This window comes from Argentina silus, assembly GCF_951799395.1.
Source record: "Argentina silus genome assembly, chromosome: 6".
NCBI lineage: Eukaryota > Metazoa > Chordata > Actinopteri > Argentiniformes > Argentinidae > Argentina > Argentina silus.
In genome coordinates, this window is record NC_139660.1 from 15,916,295 (window position 1) to 15,935,625 (window position 19,331).

General features: G+C 40.8%; 1 protein-coding gene across 1 annotated transcript in view; it reads left to right on the top strand.

Moving 5' to 3' along the window:
• Positions 1 to 1,758: 1,758 nt before the first annotated feature.
• The window catches only part of negr1 (neuronal growth regulator 1), a gene marked incomplete at both ends in the record, with an annotated part of 107,469 nt that continues 89,896 nt past the window's right edge, over positions 1,759 to 19,331 (top strand). Inside the window, one exon of the mRNA XM_083672573.1 lies at positions 1,759 to 1,928. Coding sequence (XP_083528699.1) covers positions 1,759 to 1,928 — 170 coding nt within the window. The remainder of the gene's footprint in view (positions 1,929 to 19,331) is intronic.

The window sequence follows — 19,331 nt, forward strand, 5'->3', positions numbered from 1 at the left end:
TATCATATACTGTAGGCCTACTCTTAATACTGAATACTGACAGCACAATACACACTGGAAGTAGTAATATTGTAGTTAGATGACTGTACTGTAGATGTCATAATAGTGGACTTTGCAGAAAGATATAATGTATTGCACAGCGATAGTCTATTAGTGAAAGTAAAGATTCTACATGGGTATGGTAGGCTACTTCTATTTATTTTTATTTTTTGACGTAGTTGAGTTTCAGGTTCCTCCGGAGATCAGGAGAGATTTCAAAATCCAAATCCAAATTCCTATTTTTCATTGTCCATTTACTTAACCTCTTCCCTTCAGAACATATAATGTAAATTCAAGGGGACTTTGTTCTGCATATGATAATGAGATACGGACATAACGAGTCATGTCTCAGCTGCCAAAATTGAATGGGATTCCAATATCAACGTGTCACCCCGAAGAAATGTATGTCATCTCCATGGTTACGGCTGTGCTAACTCATATGCTCAGCATGTGTATGTAATGCAACCAATGGGCAACCATTGAGTGGTAACTATCGCTAGTAAGTGATGTAGAGCGGTTGTTGGCGAGTATCAACTTTTACCGAAAGTCCATTGTGTAGTAGGCTACACATACAGTGTGGAGGGGGGACGACGACGACGACATTGATAAGAAGCTACAAATTATACACAATCACAGCCATAGACAATAGGCGCTTCAGTGGAGTAAATTTTGTGGAAATTCTAAACGGAAGAGCCTATTTCCAATGGCATGGCAATGTTAGTAGCCTAATCATAGAAGTGAGCTATAAGGCACTTTAGAGGAGCCACTGATGTGATATGATGTGAACATTTCTGAACGCAACAATGGCCACTGTACTGTGGTGGCCTATGCTATTGCAACAACAACCAAAACTAAATAAATTACAATCATGTAATTGGACATGCATATACATTTAATGGTAGAGTCTGGATATGACGTCACGCCCGTGAAAACAGAGCAACTTTCATTAAATATATTGTAGTGAACAGGGTCTACTGGTTTCACTTTCTTTCTTTCCATGTCCCTCGGTATCTAGCCTAAAGTAAACAGCTTCCTGGATGAGAACCAAAGACATTCGAATTCTAGACGCTCAAAACTTTTGACGCATGGTCACAACATGATCTATACTCTAGTCTGTTGCATTTCCGTTTTTGAAAGTCTCTGGGAATGTCGCACGGCTCATTTTTGCGTAATAACCCAGAGTCTATCTTTAAGAAGAACCTATTGTCCCTATAATACATGTTTATTATGCCAACCTTTCCTCATATTTAAAAAATACATTTTCTTTAATTATAATACAGTTGTGATTATAATAACAAGTCACATGCGTGTGCCATTCAATCAACGTTCATTTCCGGACAGGGTTAAGTATATTCTCCAATCGATATCTTTAATTGCTCTTGGGGTGTGTTGTATCAATACCTACCAGCTTTAACTGCTCCATCACGAACCACTGGGAACAGGTTGCCCGGGAAACGGCCGCATGGCAACACGATCAGAGCCTGGGGGTTGTCTGCTGCTAGGTCTGCTCCCATTTTACATCACATTTCCTCACTAGATGGTGTGCAAGCCACTGGAGAGTACACTTCCCCGCACAGTGGGCTACGTCTCCATCAAAACAAACCTGGAAAACTATACAGCGCATCATTTCTTGAGGTTTATAACGAGGAAAGAGTGGAAATAACAGTTGAAGGTTTTATTTTTTCCTGCAGAAGACTTGGAAAATACAATACAGCTGTGATGGACATAATGTTTGCGGTGCAAGATGCGTGTGTCTCTGGTCAATGGCTTACCGCTATAATTCTCAGTATGTGCTGCTTTCTGCCGTCCTGCTTGCCCGCCGAACAAACTGTGGACTATGCCTCGATTGAAAGTGTGGTCAGCAGACAAGGCGATACGGCTCTCTTGAGGTAGGAAAACAAGCAAAACAACTTTCCTTCTGTATGTCGTCTGCAGTCGCGGACGAGAGAGTTTGAATATGTCCATCAAACAAAGAAGTGATGCGACACCAAACATTTGACATAACATTGTATCATTTTATGGGTTTATTTCAGTATTCCAAACTGGGTCATCTCATGCGCGCGACAAAAACAACCCATTCATAATGCGCGTGTATTTCCCTCCATCGAATGGTCCTGTTGTCGCCTCTGGGAGGATAGCCCTCCTGGCGGTACACCGGCAAGTCGTCGATGGTGCTTTCACTTTTGTTACTTGATAAAACCTCATGACTCATATAAAATATGATTTATGCATTCCAAATCATCGTGGGCTCCTGGTGCATAGGCTGTAACCTACTTATTTTTTAGAGCTTATCCGTTAAAAACAATCTTAGGTTATTTCTCACGCAGCCTACCACACTCAATACGCGCTTTACGTAAATCACATATATCGGCTGTTTCATTTGTGAAGGGGTCAATGAAGTTGCAATGTAACTTCATTATCCATATCACTATACATTTTCTATATTGTATCTCACTTTCATACAGAAAACTGGCAGGGTAAGATATTGATTTAAGTGCCGATAACTGTGGGCGACGCGTCGTCGGGAGCAATGAACTATTTGACGTTGACCTGAGTTGGCGATTTGACAGTTTCAGAGCAATCTGCCAGATGGAAATCATTGAGAATCATTTGGTGCAGCTTACATAATTGATTTGAAAACCCACACCAATCTCCTATTGTTGCTGTAGTATAGCCTATAGCCCACATATAACTGTATTCTGTGTGAACCTATTCTGTGTATTCTGGGTTTCATCATGGGCGTGGCTTAATACACGAGAGAATTAAGATTATACAAAACATGATGTATCTTTTGGAAGATCCACTGTGTGAGGTACTGATCTCACTATGATTGTGAATATGAAATCACCTTTGGATGGGATTACTCTGGGTGTCGACCTGAATACCAAGTAGCCGACTATTTGTTCATTTCAAGTTTTGTTGAACTTATTATGTGTTGTAGGTCTTTATTTCTTCATTTACAATTACACAGAATTGCCTCTGGTTGTCTAGTATACTTGCTGGTGCTCATCACAAAATTACATGTCGAACTGACTTACATCTTAGATGGTTTCTCTCTAGAGAGGAGTCTAATTCCCTAGTGTCAATCTGGGTTGCCTGTGATCAGTGGCAGAAGCTGTGGCTGAATCCCGATGGTTCATTGGGCCAGAGATTATCCCTGTGGTATGAATCAGCTCAACAAACAAGTGTAGCCCCCAGATAGGGCACCACTCCGCAACCGGGTCATTGCCTCTGTGCAGCTCAGATAGACTGGAAATCAACGAAATGGATAGGGGGGCCATTTTGGAGGTCCTTTGGGCAAGGCTTTTGAAGCTAATTAAGACGTAAATTAACAATAGCATTTTGACATTTCTGTTTTGAAACTAAATGCAGTTTTCTGTGTGTATGCAGACAGTGTGCAGTTATCATTTCACTCTGCTCAACGCCGTTGAACTAATGGATATTGGAAAGCTCTTAAGCTGCTCTACTTGCCTCTCTGCCTTGCATCTAATTGCAGCTTATCATTATCACTGGGATGACTAGATGTTGATATTTGTACTGCAATAAGGGCTTTTCAGAGAACGGACTGTTACATTCTAAATCAGGTATTTTCCTGCAATGTGGGGCCCCTGTTTTGAGAGGAAGGTATCAAAGCATGAACCACAATGTAGCTTGTAAAGACAACATCTGAACAAACAATGGATGGGATTGGAAACCTTTTTTCAGACCTTAGACAGAGGGCCATTTCTGCCCTGAAGCTGATTGCGAGGAGAAAATGTGGCAATTCTCAAATGGTGACAAACCCAGAAGCATGCAATTAGTCACTGCCTCGGGATTATGGAATAGCTCCCAAGAGGAACGTCCACTCTGTCATCTGTTCATTATTTCTCCCTCCTCTTCAATTCTTAATGCTGCATTACTGTGGCCTTGTGTGTTCCCCCTGCCTGCCTGATTTATGTCGGACAATGGGTTCATATAAATTAAATGGCTAGTGCTTTTGGAGTAAAAGGAATTGTCCACATGTGTATCATCTTCCTTTTAATCTTTTTTAATGCCCTAAAAGCTCTGCCATTTTCCTAATGGGGATCTTTTCATTAACAAAGGCCCTTGTATTCTGAATGAGTTATGCTTGGTTTTCTGCCGCACCTTGCCTGACTGCATACTTCTGACTGCGTTCTTCTGACTGTGTACTAGTTTCATGCATGTGGTGCATTATTACAAGTACAAAGGGTTTCTTAGCTGCCATGAAGACAGAACATTTTCAAGGGAGGCACCACTTCCGTGCACCCCCATCCTACCCATTACTCACTGATGTGGTGTCACTGAGATACAGATGGATAAGCCTTGACTCCTCACAGCTAATGATTCGCAGAGTTAAGAATGTGAGAGGACAGAAGGGATGTAGTTCTCCTACAAATGCAAGAAATCTTTCTACTGTAGCAATCTATTCCACACATATGCCAATATACCAACAGGTTCAAGTAGGCTTATGATCAGAAAGTACCAATTATTTCCATGTAAAATTGTACAGAACCAAGTGGTGGTAATGAAGTAATAAAATAAAGCTTTCCCAAAACATTTATCTACTTATCTATCTTACTACCCTTCCTGTGACAGCTTGATGATGTTTTAAAACGTTATCTGCAATAGCCTACCTTTCATCATTATGCAAAATAAAGTAGAAAAGCAACAATTGTATATCATATATATGCCATTTAGCTGACACTTTTATCCAAAGTGACTTACATTGCAGTGAGTGGATACATCTTTCAGTGTATATGGTCCCAAGAGGAATCAAACCCTTAACCTAAGCATTGTTAGTGGCATGTTCTACCAACTGAGCCACAGAGGACCACAATTGTATATATCACAACCCTGTAAGTACATTCCATGAGTGATATTTAATGACACGGTCCTTTGTAATGAGTATGAAATATAAACAGTGATATTTAACTTAATTAAAAGAGGCCTATTAGTTAAATGATGACTGAAGTGAACATCTGGACATCAGTACATTCTAACAGCAAAATAGTAGTAGGACTGTACTTATCCACACTGCGGGTAAGATAAAGATCCCAAGTTTATTTCAGTTATTTAGTTTGACAGTTGGCCCTTGGCTGTAAAATAAAGGCTGCACTAGAGGCCGTATTCTCTGTAATGGTGCAAAATTGACCTGTCACTACTTTCAAAGTCTGGTATTCGTATAAATGTAACATCATTGCCTTGTGTCAACCTAGCATTTGATGAAAACCTTTTGCGCCTCTACACAATTATGTCACAGCCCTGTTTTCCAGCAACTATTATACCGTACTCTACAGAGGTTTGTCGGGGGCAAAATGGTTCTGATGGATCATTTCTATGAAGTATGTTATTATTATGGTTATTTGAAAGGTCTTGACATTTACCATGAGATCGTATGTGAGGGATGGCATCCAGAATGCCGGTGTTCCCAACATAGGCTAGTTGCGAAAGGTAGGCTAAGCCAGAAACAGATGAATACTTAAGCTGTGCATCTCCTCAGGGTGCAACTTCCAACTGTAATTTGTCAAAACACATTCAAGTGCATCATTTTATTCTCCCATACTTTTATAGCACAAACAGAGACAAACAAAAGAATGGGCCACCCACAGAGGCTAGAACCGTGTGTTGTAGTGTCTCCAGGAGATGTGTGTACATACTGTACTGTCGGGTCAGCTCCTAGGGAAGAAGCTGTTTGTGCTTTGGTTTCAGAGGATGTGATGCTCTGTGGTCTGAACATGTCTGACACCTGCCACGTGTGTATGTCTGCACCCTCAGACGTACACAGGAGCTAGCCCAGTTTTACCTTGCATGACACATCTGGGGGCACACCTGAATCTGTCACCGCTGATTAAACAGCGAAGTCCTCCAGCATGCTATTCCCACTACAGGCTTAATGGGATCAATGTTGCTGTCAGAACAATCTTGCTCTCTATGTCATAGTCTTCATGCTCTACATGCTTACTGAAACTCTGAGACTCTCAACTTGGCCTCATTTCGATCAACACAATTGTGATAATTTCTCACTCTCTATGCCCACATTTGAGTGATTGCAATGATCAATTTTTCAATTTGTGAAATTTAGCTCCTAGAGCAAATCCACGCTAGGTTGACTGACAGAGTTGAATGATGCTCAATATCCAGTATGAACGGTTCATTCATGCCAACCATTCTTGCAGGTCATGGTCAAGATGGAATATATAAGCTACACTATGACAGGAAAATATGACATCTGCTTGATAAGAATTTTACAGTTTAGCCTAAACATAGCCTACTTTAAAGGCCTACAGCTCTCAAATGTTCCTAATCAGCAAGCCTCAGCTGCAAGGCTTATCTGTTGTCCGGGGGGGGAACTGGCTACATTAAAGTTTTCATCAAATTCATTATACTGGCATCCATTTGCAATAGATATGCTTAACTATTGATGAACTTCATCTGACAAGGTGATAGCCTAATACAGTATATCCTGTGTGGCTAAAAATGCTTTCATGCCAACAACCTCCCCAAGGCTTCCAGTTACTGAATGGCATTCACTTTAAACTCTCTCAATGTTGTCTATTGTCCAGACACTGCCAATGCTCCTCTTCACCAGGTTACGATGATTGCCACTTGGCAGGATTCTGAAAGTGCCTTCACCTCCTTCAAATGGTAATTTGACAAGGTGTCTCCCTGCAAAATCAAAATTACCAGCAGCTGTCCCTGAGTCAATCCTTGTATCCAGGCTTAATTTGATTTGTAGGCCTCTGAAAGTGACACTTGTCCATTGTCACATGATCTCAAATGTGTATACCTACCTTAAGATACTCATGGTCTTTGTTTAAAGACCCTTACTTTGAGAGTAGATGTGCATACTGTACAATTGCATTTTATCCATCTTTAGAGGATCTTGGAAGGTTGTTGTTAGTGCACTTATGTAATCCGCTATTCATTTGCACTATAGGGATGACTTTGTATCAAGTAATACTTTAAATAACTACTAATAATTACTAAGCACTCTCTGTTTTATGTGGTCCCTTATAGCAAGTAAGTGTGTTGCAGCTGTGGCTTTTGGTTACACATTATACAGTATGCACAACAGCCACACAAAGTCATCTATAAGTTGTGCAAAAAGCCATTCATTTTAAAATAGCTAACATCCACAGCCATCATCTTTCATTTTCAATCATTGATTGTTCTTCTCAGACATTAAGAAAGTATTTCTATCACTAATATATTTCAATTACCACTAAAATGATTGAGTGCACTGGTGAATTAAATCCTAAATTGAAATGCTCTCCTCATGTAAATCCCTTAAAGGAAATAGATGCAATGCTGGTTTAGAAGCCTTCTTCTAATATGCTTATAATCACTATGATAATAAGAAATAGGGAAACATAATTTGGGGGGGAAGATAGAGCTTTTACTGGGACCCAGATGTGTTCTGCAGGAGCATTCCTATAATTGCAGTGTTTCTGCAGGAAAAATCTCAGTGTTTGTGATTATCAGAGAAAAGCCATTAGCCTCAATATGAAACTTGGCAATAAATAATGGCCGCAGGAATAACCGGTTAAAACTAAGGCAATTATTCCTGTAAGTGCAGTAAAATACAGTGACTTTGTTTCATATCATATCTGGTAACAAAGTGTTTAGCTCACTCAGATGAGTCAGATCGACACAAATGAAAAACAGGACATTGGCATTTGAGTGAGGTGAACTAGAGAATAGGCATCCATTTCCAAAATACAAATTAAGCACTTTAATGCTAGTCCTCCAAAATGGACGTCCACGAGCACTATAATACAATTATTCTGCTGTTGTGAAACCCATCCCCTCCTCCTTCCCTGACTTTTCCTAAATGTCTGTTTTTAACATAATAGCGGTGTTACAATTTCAAAATCATATATAGAAAAAAATCTATATCATCACAAGTCACATCCTAAGTCACATCCTAAGACGTGATTAACACCTCTTCCCAAAAGGAGCAAATGCCCCATTTACGCTCCTCATCCTTGCTTTTACCCGCATCATGGTGAATCGAAACTGACCTTACAGTTATAATTGGCTTACCCATTTCAACCCTAATGGGTCGCACACATAGACAGAAACAGTTGGAGTGGCTACAGAATGCTTATGTTGATTCGGACTCTGATGAAATGAGTGCTATCATCAGTAATGATAGTGATGATAACAGTGATTCTAATCCTGAGCCTCTGATGCCTCAAGCTACCCGCAACAGAATTAGAACAGAACCGACTGAGTAGGTGTCACCTCGGCCTCTGACGCCTCTGGCTCCCCGCAAAATAATCACAACAGAACCAACTGCGCAGGTGTCACCTCTGCGCAGTTGCCTTGGACTCATCGCAGAAGAATCAGAATAGAACCGACTGAGCCGGTGTCACCATCAGCCATGGTAAGGCAAAAGACTGAGAAGACTGTTGCAACTAATCACAGACTATACTGTTGCTGAGGCACACCGGGTCAAAGAAGACAATACTTTGGACATGTCTGTAGGCCTTTATAGGATAGCAGTTACCATGCAACGGTATACTTATTATTACAAGACAAATACTTAATAGAAAAAATTCACATTCTACCCTCAATGGTAAATGATAAATAGAGAGGACGGTAGAGAGAGACCATCCTCTCTACCTCTCTCTAGAGAGAGAGAAGAACATACCACATGATCAGTTTACTGTACTCACAAACAACACCTGAAGCTGTGACCAGGACACCAAGAGGAAAGAAAAGAGAATGAATCTGTGCTGTACTTCAGTTTTATACCTGACTTTCAACCATAGTATTTAAATTAGGAGCAGTTTGCAAGGAGAACCAATAAGATCTATTCCATTCAGATAACATCACTGCATTACCACATTCTTGAGACGTTATAAAAGACCACAGCCATTTGTCCCATCGGGGAAGGGTCATTTGAAAATAGGGGCAGAATTTATGTTTCCCCCTGTCATGTCTGTTGATGAACTGCAATTATTCATCGGTATTCTATATATCCGTGGGGCGCACGGCGCAAGACCCATGGACTTTGGCAAGCTTTTGGAGATCTGATGACAGGCACATGCCTGTCTTTCCTGAGACTGTGATGGAATTGCTTCAGTAAAATTAGACAATTCCTGTGTTTTGATGATAAGGACACGAGACCCAGAGGGAGATTACACACGTTTGGAACACTTTTGTATGTAATTCAATCGGTTGTTATAAGCCAGGAGACAACATCACTGTTGATGAGCAATTGTTTCCAACAAAAGCTTGGTGCCCATTTACACAGTTCATGGCTAACAAGCCCGACAAGTTTGGCATCAAGTTTTGGTTAGATGTTGAATGTTGACACCAAATACATGCTTCCATTTCCTCGCTGTGGATGTGCTCGACCATATGGCCAGATCTTACTCAGTGAAAGGAAGGACTCACCACTGGCCTGTTGCAGTGTTTTACAACATGCTCGACCTCGCTTGTATCAGCGCACACATTTTGTTCAAGCAATGCATGAACAAGGACATAAGCAGGAGGGAGTTCATGTTTTGTCTGGCACACTAGCTTAGGGGAAAGTACATGAGAGCCAGGAAGGCAGCACCAGGGCCTCCGCTTGTTCCAAATCATGCACCCTAGCCTGGCGCACTCCAGCCCGCAACCTAGCCCTCAAAGAGACAGTCTCAGTTGGGCAGATGCACACAGAACAAAACCTGAGACTCCTGTGGAATGTGCAACTGACTTGTCTGTGAACCTCAGATGATTTGTTTTGAATGTGGTTTGCATGGTGGAGCATAAGACCCGATGGATTTACTGTGCATTTGCATAAAGGCGCATAGCCACTGAAAGAAGAAGTGCTTTTGTGTTACATTTTTTAGTAAATGGTCTATAGACCTTCTTGCATATACAGTATGTATAATTATATTTTATTGCATGTCATTATTCCTAAAGATTTTATTTATACAAAAATAAACACTTACTGTGCCTAGTTAAATATACTTTAAATTTCCAATTTAATCTTATTTGATGTACTAATAAAACGATTAAATTGATTACATTGTGGTGTTTTTATTTATTTTTTTACAGTATGTAAAACCAATTATGGCCGTATGTACAACCAACTATGTTATATTGAACATGTAATTAAAAAAAAAAAAGTTTTTGCATGGTCCAGTATTGATCTATTTCAATGTTACACTAACGTCAACCAATGGACATCTACGGACCTCGCTCTGGGTACTTTGACTAGTAATGAGGGCCCGGAGCTTCTAGTGTTAAAGGCTTTAAAACGTGTTTTTAGTTCATCCAGGAAATCAACATTCCAGCAGCCAGCCTTCACTGAATGGGAGATTTCATTTAATAGATTTTTTGGAATAGCTTTATCAGACCTTTATGAAACCAAATCGGTATTGAACCTGGTTTGCTGGGTACAACTCTAACCAATGTTTGTCCACCGAGCTAGAGCAAGCCATCCTTTCTGGAACCTTGTGCAAATACACTCCAACATGGCATCGCTATCTCAAGTCTTGCAAATAGTTCAATGGTTTCATGGCAATTTAAAATAATCTACTTACACTAAGAGATAACAATTAAACCAATTACCTCAGACTCAATCCATTGTGCAAAGTAGCTACAGTATCTGGTTGAATTGTTTATGGTTACTTCATCAAATATACTTGGAACAACATTGGTATTTCACCATCTGGTTCACAGGCCCTTATCATGGAGGCCTGACCGGATTGATTCCTGGCTCTCCTCAAGTGTAATCTTTAATCAATCAGTCAGCCTCTCCTTGTGTTTCATGATAATTAGTTATGCTGCTGTGACACCATTGCATAATCTTATCTGTGGAAGGTCTTTATATGCCAGACATGTACTGAGCCCTGGGTTACTGACAAAAAAATCATGTCGTGAATGTCTGAGGCCAGCCTGACTATGAGGCTTAAATAAACATTAATATGCACATTTGTGGTGACAAATATATTTCCAATTAAGCACATTTCTTGCCTGGGAGCATAGGAGCCCTTTGATCATGCTCTTATTGAATTAGCCTACCTCAGGCACATATCAATTTCAGTCACCAAAGGATTTAGATTTGTTGCTTGGTTAAGCATCCAAATAAATGTCAGTGAATGGAATACTGCTTAGTGAATAGCGTCACTTATGCTGCTAAGACGTTGATGTTCAGTTGGGATGTTACTGGATGTACCCTTTAGAACATGGTGACCCTGACCCTACTAATGCTCCACTACCAAAGAGAATTAACAGCACGTATTAATTCATCAGCATCATGTGGAGATGCTGTCATGGGATAGTAAGGTGGTAACTTCAATGCAGCCTCTCAACGTGTGTTTGAGCATGAGCTCAGGCCAGCAAGGGACTTCAGGTAAACATTGATTTGATCCTGTGGGAATAATATATCAGACAGAAGCTCCACTTTACCTCAGGAGAAGTAAGAGAATCTATTACCAGCAAGTGTTGACACATGGTTGGCTCAGCACTGCCCTTTCTACTGTGAGTTAAATACAATCCAGAGGGATTTCTGCTCTTCTAGAAGGATTTTCTTCTCCCTTAATGAAATCCAGCATAGTTTGTGTTATCAGTTTACACTATGGATCTGATATCAGTAGTATGGTTTGAGCCCTGTCTGTTACATTGATGGGCTGCTGGATTAACATTAGTGAAGAATGGAGGCTCGATGATATTTTATCGTCACATGCAGTATGCTATTGATACATTGCAAAAAATAGGCTAACTATTAGCCTTAATTCTCCTTAATCCTTAAAACTAAATAAGGGTGAGTATATCAACAATAGATGATGGCCTCTTGAGATGTTTAGGTTGTTAGAGACCAACAAGACTAACCAATATCCCATTGAACACACATATATTCCATTGAACAACAAATATTTTGACATTTAACTCTCTTTTTAAACCACTTCTGTTTGGTTACTCATACTATTTTCAAAATGGTGTCCTTCCATTGTTTTTCGGTCTCCAGTGAAGCTATAAAGGAAGTGTTGTCATAATTATTTGGTGCTGCGTTGCCCTGGCCAAAGGATTTTAATTGGAGGCGCCGTAAGCAGGTCTTGAGTTTTTTCCTGTCATCTACATAATGAGTGTGTGGATTGCACACTGCTGTAAATGTTTGGTCGAGCTGAGTAATTGGAGGGACCACATTGGTAATTATTAGTAAATGGAAGAAGAGGCAGTGGAGCAAATCAATATCGCTGAGCACAGAGCTCCTTTTCTTTTCCGTTGGGAGTGTAAGGTAACAGAGGTGTCATGCTGCAAAGAGATTAGCAAAAGCCTCATTTGTGATGGTGATTTATTCACAACTGTCCCAAATGTATGTACATAATGTATTGTATAATAATACTGATCAAATATACCCTTGCCTTACTTTGAGACATTCTGGATTGATAGATAATGTCTGTTTAGAAATGACAATTTCATTGGTTTATGCTAAAAAGTCATTACACTGCTTTTAAAACCATTCTGAATAATAATCTAACAGTGGTAGAGTAGATGATTTAACTCCATTGACTTCTCTCAATAATTTTTCTGAAATGCGCTGTAGGTCTGTTCCTCTTATGGACCCAATCTTTTGCACCCCTTCTAATGGATTTTGAGTATTCCTAAAAATTTGTATAGGGTTAGGGTTAGAGAAAACAACATAAGTTGCTGGCTTTGTTAATTGCAAATGCAATACAACATAAAGGAATTTCAGCAACTCTGAAAGGCAACTAAAGATATTAGTTTTGACATATGCGTAAAAATCTGACATTAATAGGTTCCCAAGTATTGTCCCCACCAAACCATGGCAGGCAAATTGACTCAATCAGTGTTAATGTTCAACAGTGATTTGTGAGACAGGCAGTCATTATAATTCTAATTTTAGGCTCAGGGGGCTTTTTGCTATTCATAATTGGACTGCAATCCACTCCTCCTCCACCCTTCTTCCCCCTCTTTCTCTTTCTCTCCTCTCTCATCTTTTTCTTCCTCCCAGCCTCCCTCAGCCATATCTTGTTGCATTTAATGGTCCTTAGTTTCTTACAGTATCTGATTCACTTTTTCATTGCCAATGTGGGACGATCACATGCCCAGTAAGTGCACAGAGGACCTGTTTTTTTCCCAGAGACTTTTGTCTATTCATAACTATCTGCTCTCGCACCATGTTAGCTTAGCTACGTTCTGCACTGTGTGATTCAATGGGCAACTCATTGTGCTTGATCAAGGGGATCACAATCAATGAGTGCTTGTTTGAAGGACTAAATTAACAGAGGCTCTGGTCCGTATCAGTCCTGATCAAACCATCAATAAACAGAGGTGGGGTTCTGGGGGAGCGCTCCAGTTATAGTCATTTACAGAATTCCAGATGGGTATGTAGAGAGCACAAAACATCAGGTCTATTTTAGTGATGACTCCCAAAGTTTGACTGCATATTAGTTTGCTGTTACTTTTATCTTTAAAAAAAAAAACTTTGACCACCATACTAATGTGTTAGGTGTGCTGTAGTGCTTCTGTTTACATTTTGTTGGTTGCTTAAAATGAAGAATGGTGTGTTACATAGCCTGATATTCTTCAAGGTATTGAAAAAGATATGATCCAACACATTGACACCAAAGTTAAGACTCTAACACCAAATAACAAAAACTAATCTTGTGTAAACCTTGCTAGAAATGTAGAAAGCAATTGGAAGTACTGTCTGCTGCTGATTTATGCAGCTGACATAATATTCACAGTTGATTTGACCATTGCCATTGTATTAATGTGTTTTCTAAGCCATTAGTGTGCTCTATACTGAGCCATTCAACCTTGCGGTAATGTAATAGTTGTACACTCATATGAATGGTAATTGTGCGGTGTAATGGAATTATTTTGGCTAATCTGCAACGGAATCATTGTACAAAATAGATTTTTCTATCAGGAATAAATGCAGTGTTATAGCATCATAAAAACATTTGCAAGATAAGTGCTTTTTTATGACGACTAAATATGTGACATAGTTTAACAGAACTAATAATATGACAAAAAAGAGATAGAAAGCCTAATTTAGTACTTTGAAATGGCATGGTTGAAGTGAGAATTTGAGTAATCATGAACTACAATGAACTGATTTTCTTATTTTGATTAGAAACTGATATGATCGGAGCAGTATGAACAAAATAATTAACCAACCCATTTTATAAATAATGTTTTCATCTTTTGCTATGCCCCTGTGATGTAGCCAACCTACTTTACTGTAATGTTGAGAAGTCAGCATAGAGAATTGTGTGACAGTATACAGTATAGCCCACTGTAATGTTTTGCCTTTACATATTATTGTATTTACTCTTTGCAGAGTTGCTTGAAAAATAATTGTATTGTAAATAACCTCAGTGAGGTTCATTGTGCTGGAATCTTGCTCTATTCCTATTTCTCAAGATTCCCACAGAACCAAAAGAAAAGAGGGATTACAGCTCCAAGGTAATTACTATTCAGTGCAAGGAGCTCCAGAAGAAATGGATTTGTAGATAATGCAATGTTTGTAGTTACTGTCACTCTGTAGCAGCATAACTTAGGATCAACATTAACATTTCATTGATATCTTAAGATACAGTGTATTGTGTGATACACTTTTACGCAGACCAAATTACATGGGAAAAGTAGTTAAAGAAGGCACTCAACCAGCCTGGGAGTACCCACATCTTTGATACATTAGCAACAGTATGTTCCTCATTCTTACTAGCCAGTTGGACTCAATGTAGATGTCTGTTCTGTGCTCCCTACCTCAAACCACAAACTAACAATCATCTTTGATGCCAACATTCTATCCTGCTGCCTTCCTCTCTGTGCTTTATGTATGGCACTTTAATTCCAGAATACTAAAACTACTGTACTTTGTCAATTGCTACTGCTATGGGATACTTCTATCGTAAGATGGAATAGAATGACCATGCTACACATTTTCTATGGCTTTCTTAGGACATGCAGTACCAATAGTTCTGGTAAACAGGAAATTACATTGTCTATAGGCCTTTATATGGCCAAAACTGACAGTGAAATCTGGATCTGTGCTTTTGTCTGGATCTGTGCTGGATCTGTGATTTTGTTGCAGTGCCTCTAGTGTGCAACAACATGTGTACACAGGTGCTGTGTCCTATGACTTAAGTGGCATGTGCTGGCTCACTTAGGGGAATATTTGGACCAGATGCTCCATTATGTAGTACTAATGGTGATGACACAGAAGTGAAATACTGTATTGGCTACCTTAAATGAGGCCTATTGCTGTATGTTATCCACAATATTGTGTAAACATTTCTGCAGTGTGTTTCCTCACAAGTTTATGTTGTATTGGAGATATCTGCTACATTCAGGGTGACATACCCTATAAGCAGCTTCCTATCACTTGCCTGCGCACTCAAAGATTGGCATCTCGCTGACATTTTCTTTGGTTATTGATGGTTGTTGACCAAGGTAGATGTGGATATTAGATGATTTGAAGAGCATTGCCTTGCCCATGTCTCAGTCAGTAATACACATAGCAGATTGCGAAGATATAGGCCTAGTTGCAATATGTAAGAGATCCAATTGATGATTCCACTGCCATTATGGGGTGATTGTGAACAGTGTGAGTAGGCATATATCATATAAAGTAGCAATAGGTCTGAGTGGCCTTTAGGGGCTGGTTTCCATCAAAATTTACTTAGCAGGCATGTCAATGCAAACAATCTTTTGAGCTTGGCATCATATAATATCAAGTGTAATTGCTGGTTAAACCCTTCATCATAATTCACATAGTATTGTGAAGCTATATGCAGTGTTGTCAAGCTCTCATCTGAATGAGCAATAAGCATACTCTGCCAATGATGTGCTTCTAATTGAGTTAGTAGAACTGCTTTCCAAAATAGACAAATCCGTGCATTTCACACAGGTTTTGACAATGGAAAAGTAAAAAAAAGGACAGGCCTATTTTTATGCTTATTTCTTTTTCAACACACTGCAAACATATAAAGTGCAGGTACTAATAAAGCCCAGAATATCTTTTCATGCCATGATTGACAGTACAGAGAGGCATCAATAGAAGTGAATGGTTGGAACACTACAAATGGACACTTGCCAATTTCTCCCAATGGATTTCCATTTGGTGTGATCATTCCTAATGTGTAGTTCCCGCTGCAACAACTCAGAGCTTCTTTGCTATTTCTGCATTGTAATTTATTCCAGAGATGTTCTTTAGCCTGCACAGCTAATAAGAAGGGAGGGAGGGGGAGGGGGGGTGGTACCATATACAGCCTCATACATTATTTATAGAGGCATCCCTTTGTAGAGATTAAAAATGGAATAAGAATAATTTCCACTGTAAGCTTACATAAATGGTTTTAGAACCAGCTAATCAACTAGCGAACCTGTCTGCCGCGCCACTCCTACAGTAGCTACCTGTTCTTTAGAAGTACGTGCTTAAAGAACGAGATGAGAACCAGAAATGAATTCAAAGACCTCTGTTGGCGCTGCCTCCCTCAGGATCTATATTGTCATGATTCTCTCCTGGAAGGGTGACACGCTGAAGTCCCCCAGACTGTTTCCTCTGTCACTGAGGAAGTGACAGGGCTGTAATTATACAGACTACGGGCCCACAGACACTTCAACAGTAAGAATTACTTAAGGATAAAAGCAGCAGATAAAAGGAGAGGAATAAAAGAAGAAAGGAGGCCAGGTAGAAAACGAAAGGGATTGTAAATGCGCTGGAGGAAGCAGGGATTAAAAGAGAAACGATTTGGAGGGGTTTAGAGAGAGAAAGAGACAGAGAAAGAGAGAGAGAGATAGAGAGAGAGAAAGAGCGGGAGGGTGAGAGAGGGATTGAGAGTGTGATACAGATTTTTGCATATTTATTCAATGCTACCATTTTTACAGAATACTCTGTGGGAACTCATTGCATAGATCATTAATGCTTCACTTCACTACAGCAATTTCTCCCCCAGAAAGCTAAACCCTTAACCTTCATCGGCAATCATGGAGCACACTGTAGACATTGTTATTAGTTAAAAGTCTCCAACCCTCTGACTCGCAAGGTTAATAGTCCTATAATTCAGAGCATTTAGAAATACATTTCAAAAAGGGAGTGCCCAGTATTGTTTGTGTGTATTACTAAAGGACACAGGGCTGTGTTTACTTTGAGTCTCTGAGACATAAATGGATTAATGATCCAAAGGTTGCTGGTTCAAACACAAGCTGGAGGATACTGCTGATGTGTCCTTGAGAGAGGCACTTAATCTAAATGGTGTCAGTTAATATCCATCTTCATAAATGCATTATATCCATATGGTAGGTTATGTAAGTCACCCTTGATAAAGTCAGGAGAAACAAAAAACGTGAGCCCTGTGCGTTGGCCTATACACAGTTGAGAAAGTATCAAGTGGCTCTCTTTGTATTGCTTTGTCATTGTTTTCTGCTTGATGAATTCACAGCCCTATTGCGGTGTATCCTACACTCTCCAAGCAACCGTGGGTATGGTATCACAGTGCATCGCTTTAGCCGTGTGGTGAGATATAAATAGATCTGGTTTTCCAGAGGGGATGCTCAGGTTCTCGTGTTCTCTCAATATTTATGGGTTGAGGTGCCCATTTTGATATCTGGCAAGTGTGCACCCCACCGACTTCATGACTCTCTAAAGCGTTCCACTGACATGGGGGGCCCACCGGCAGTCCTTAATCAGAGCACTAGCACACTTTGTAGGAGTGGATGACTTGGTGGAGCAGAGACCCCACAGTCTCTGGGAGGCAAGTTTGTAGGGTTGCCCAATTAGCAGTGAAAAGTGTAGCCGTGTGAGAGTGTGTCAGCAGGGAAGTGTGGGCCAGAGGAGGCGTGTCATCAATCATCACTCTGGCTTCAGACTTATTCCAGCCCTCTCCTCCCTGGCTGGAGGAGGAGGAGTCAAGGCGGGGCCAGGAAAGGCCATAGGCAGCATCACAAAAGCAATCACAGATCCTCAACCAGGGAGAATCCTTTTGCCAATAGATGGACTTCCCCACAGGAGGACAATCAGTGTAGACACTGTAATGTTAGCTTGTTGATTTAGTCATTTTGTTGGATATTAGAATGTTCTCTTTCAGTCGACTCTGTTCCACCCCTAACTATGGGACACGCACTCAGGGTACCTATTCACTGAAGACCCCTATACAATTACACCTGGTATAGGCCGCTGACGCTTACAGGGCTAGCACCTACATAGAAACGCTACCCACTAGCTATCTTCCGCCATCTTAGTGGAGATTCATTGCTGCACTGCTTTGGTGTGTAGGTGAGTGCTTTCTATCAAGGGAGATTTTACTGTACAGTACGACTGTAGTGCATGTCAACTCCCTTAATTACTGTGTCTCCTGTTTTCTCCCACAGAAAACATGACTCTGGTTCTACCAGGACCAGTAGACGTTGTCTAAAGAAGGCAGCTCCCCGGGGAGACTGCCCGAATGGATGTGGTCATACCTTGTGGAAGGTGGACTCTCACAAAGTCTGCCCCCATGCCTTAATAATTCCCGCATTGACTGCCATTCTTGACACCTCGTACTGCGAGCTATGTGCTCTGCTGGACACTTAGGTCCTCATACGGCAAGTCATGTACATGGAGGGTAGCTGTCCACAGAGCCTCCTCCAGGCTCAAATTTCAGCTACCTGGGGCCCTGGATCACCCTGCAGGCCGACATCCCATCTGCATGCCAGCGTGTGCCCATCCTCACTGAATGCCTCAATTCTATCAAGTCATCGTGGAAGCAGCCTTTCTCAGCCACTACGAAGGTGGGTCAAGCCACTACGAAGCCCACCAAGAAGAGATGGCTGGGTGGCCAAATCTGCCTCCGATGGAAGCCTCGCTGGCCGACTATCTCGACCTGAAGGCTGGTGGCTCTGTGGTTTGGTTTCCACTCCTATGACTGGATCTACCACTCTGTGGTGCAGATGGCCGGTGAACTCTAATTAGGTGAACTCTAATGCAGTTCTGTCAGTCTACCTGGCAGAATTGGCTGAAAGCTGATGGAGCTCTGCCTCCTTGTGGACCACGTTACCCACACCATCAAAGCCACGGCCCAATCTGTTGGAAGGGTGATTGGTCTCTGGAGAGAGTCCTGCATTTCTGACAGGGAGTGCCAGGACATCCTTGATGGGCGCGTTGCTGAGGCACAGGCAGCGGATCACACAATGATACTGCTGTCACATCTGTTCGACTTGGGCTTCCAGATGAATCATGCCAAAAGCTTGCTAATTCCCAACCAAACTATGACCTTGTGACTATGACCCTATGACCTGGACTCGGTCACGTTCAGTGTTCCCCTCACCTCAGCTAGATTCACAGC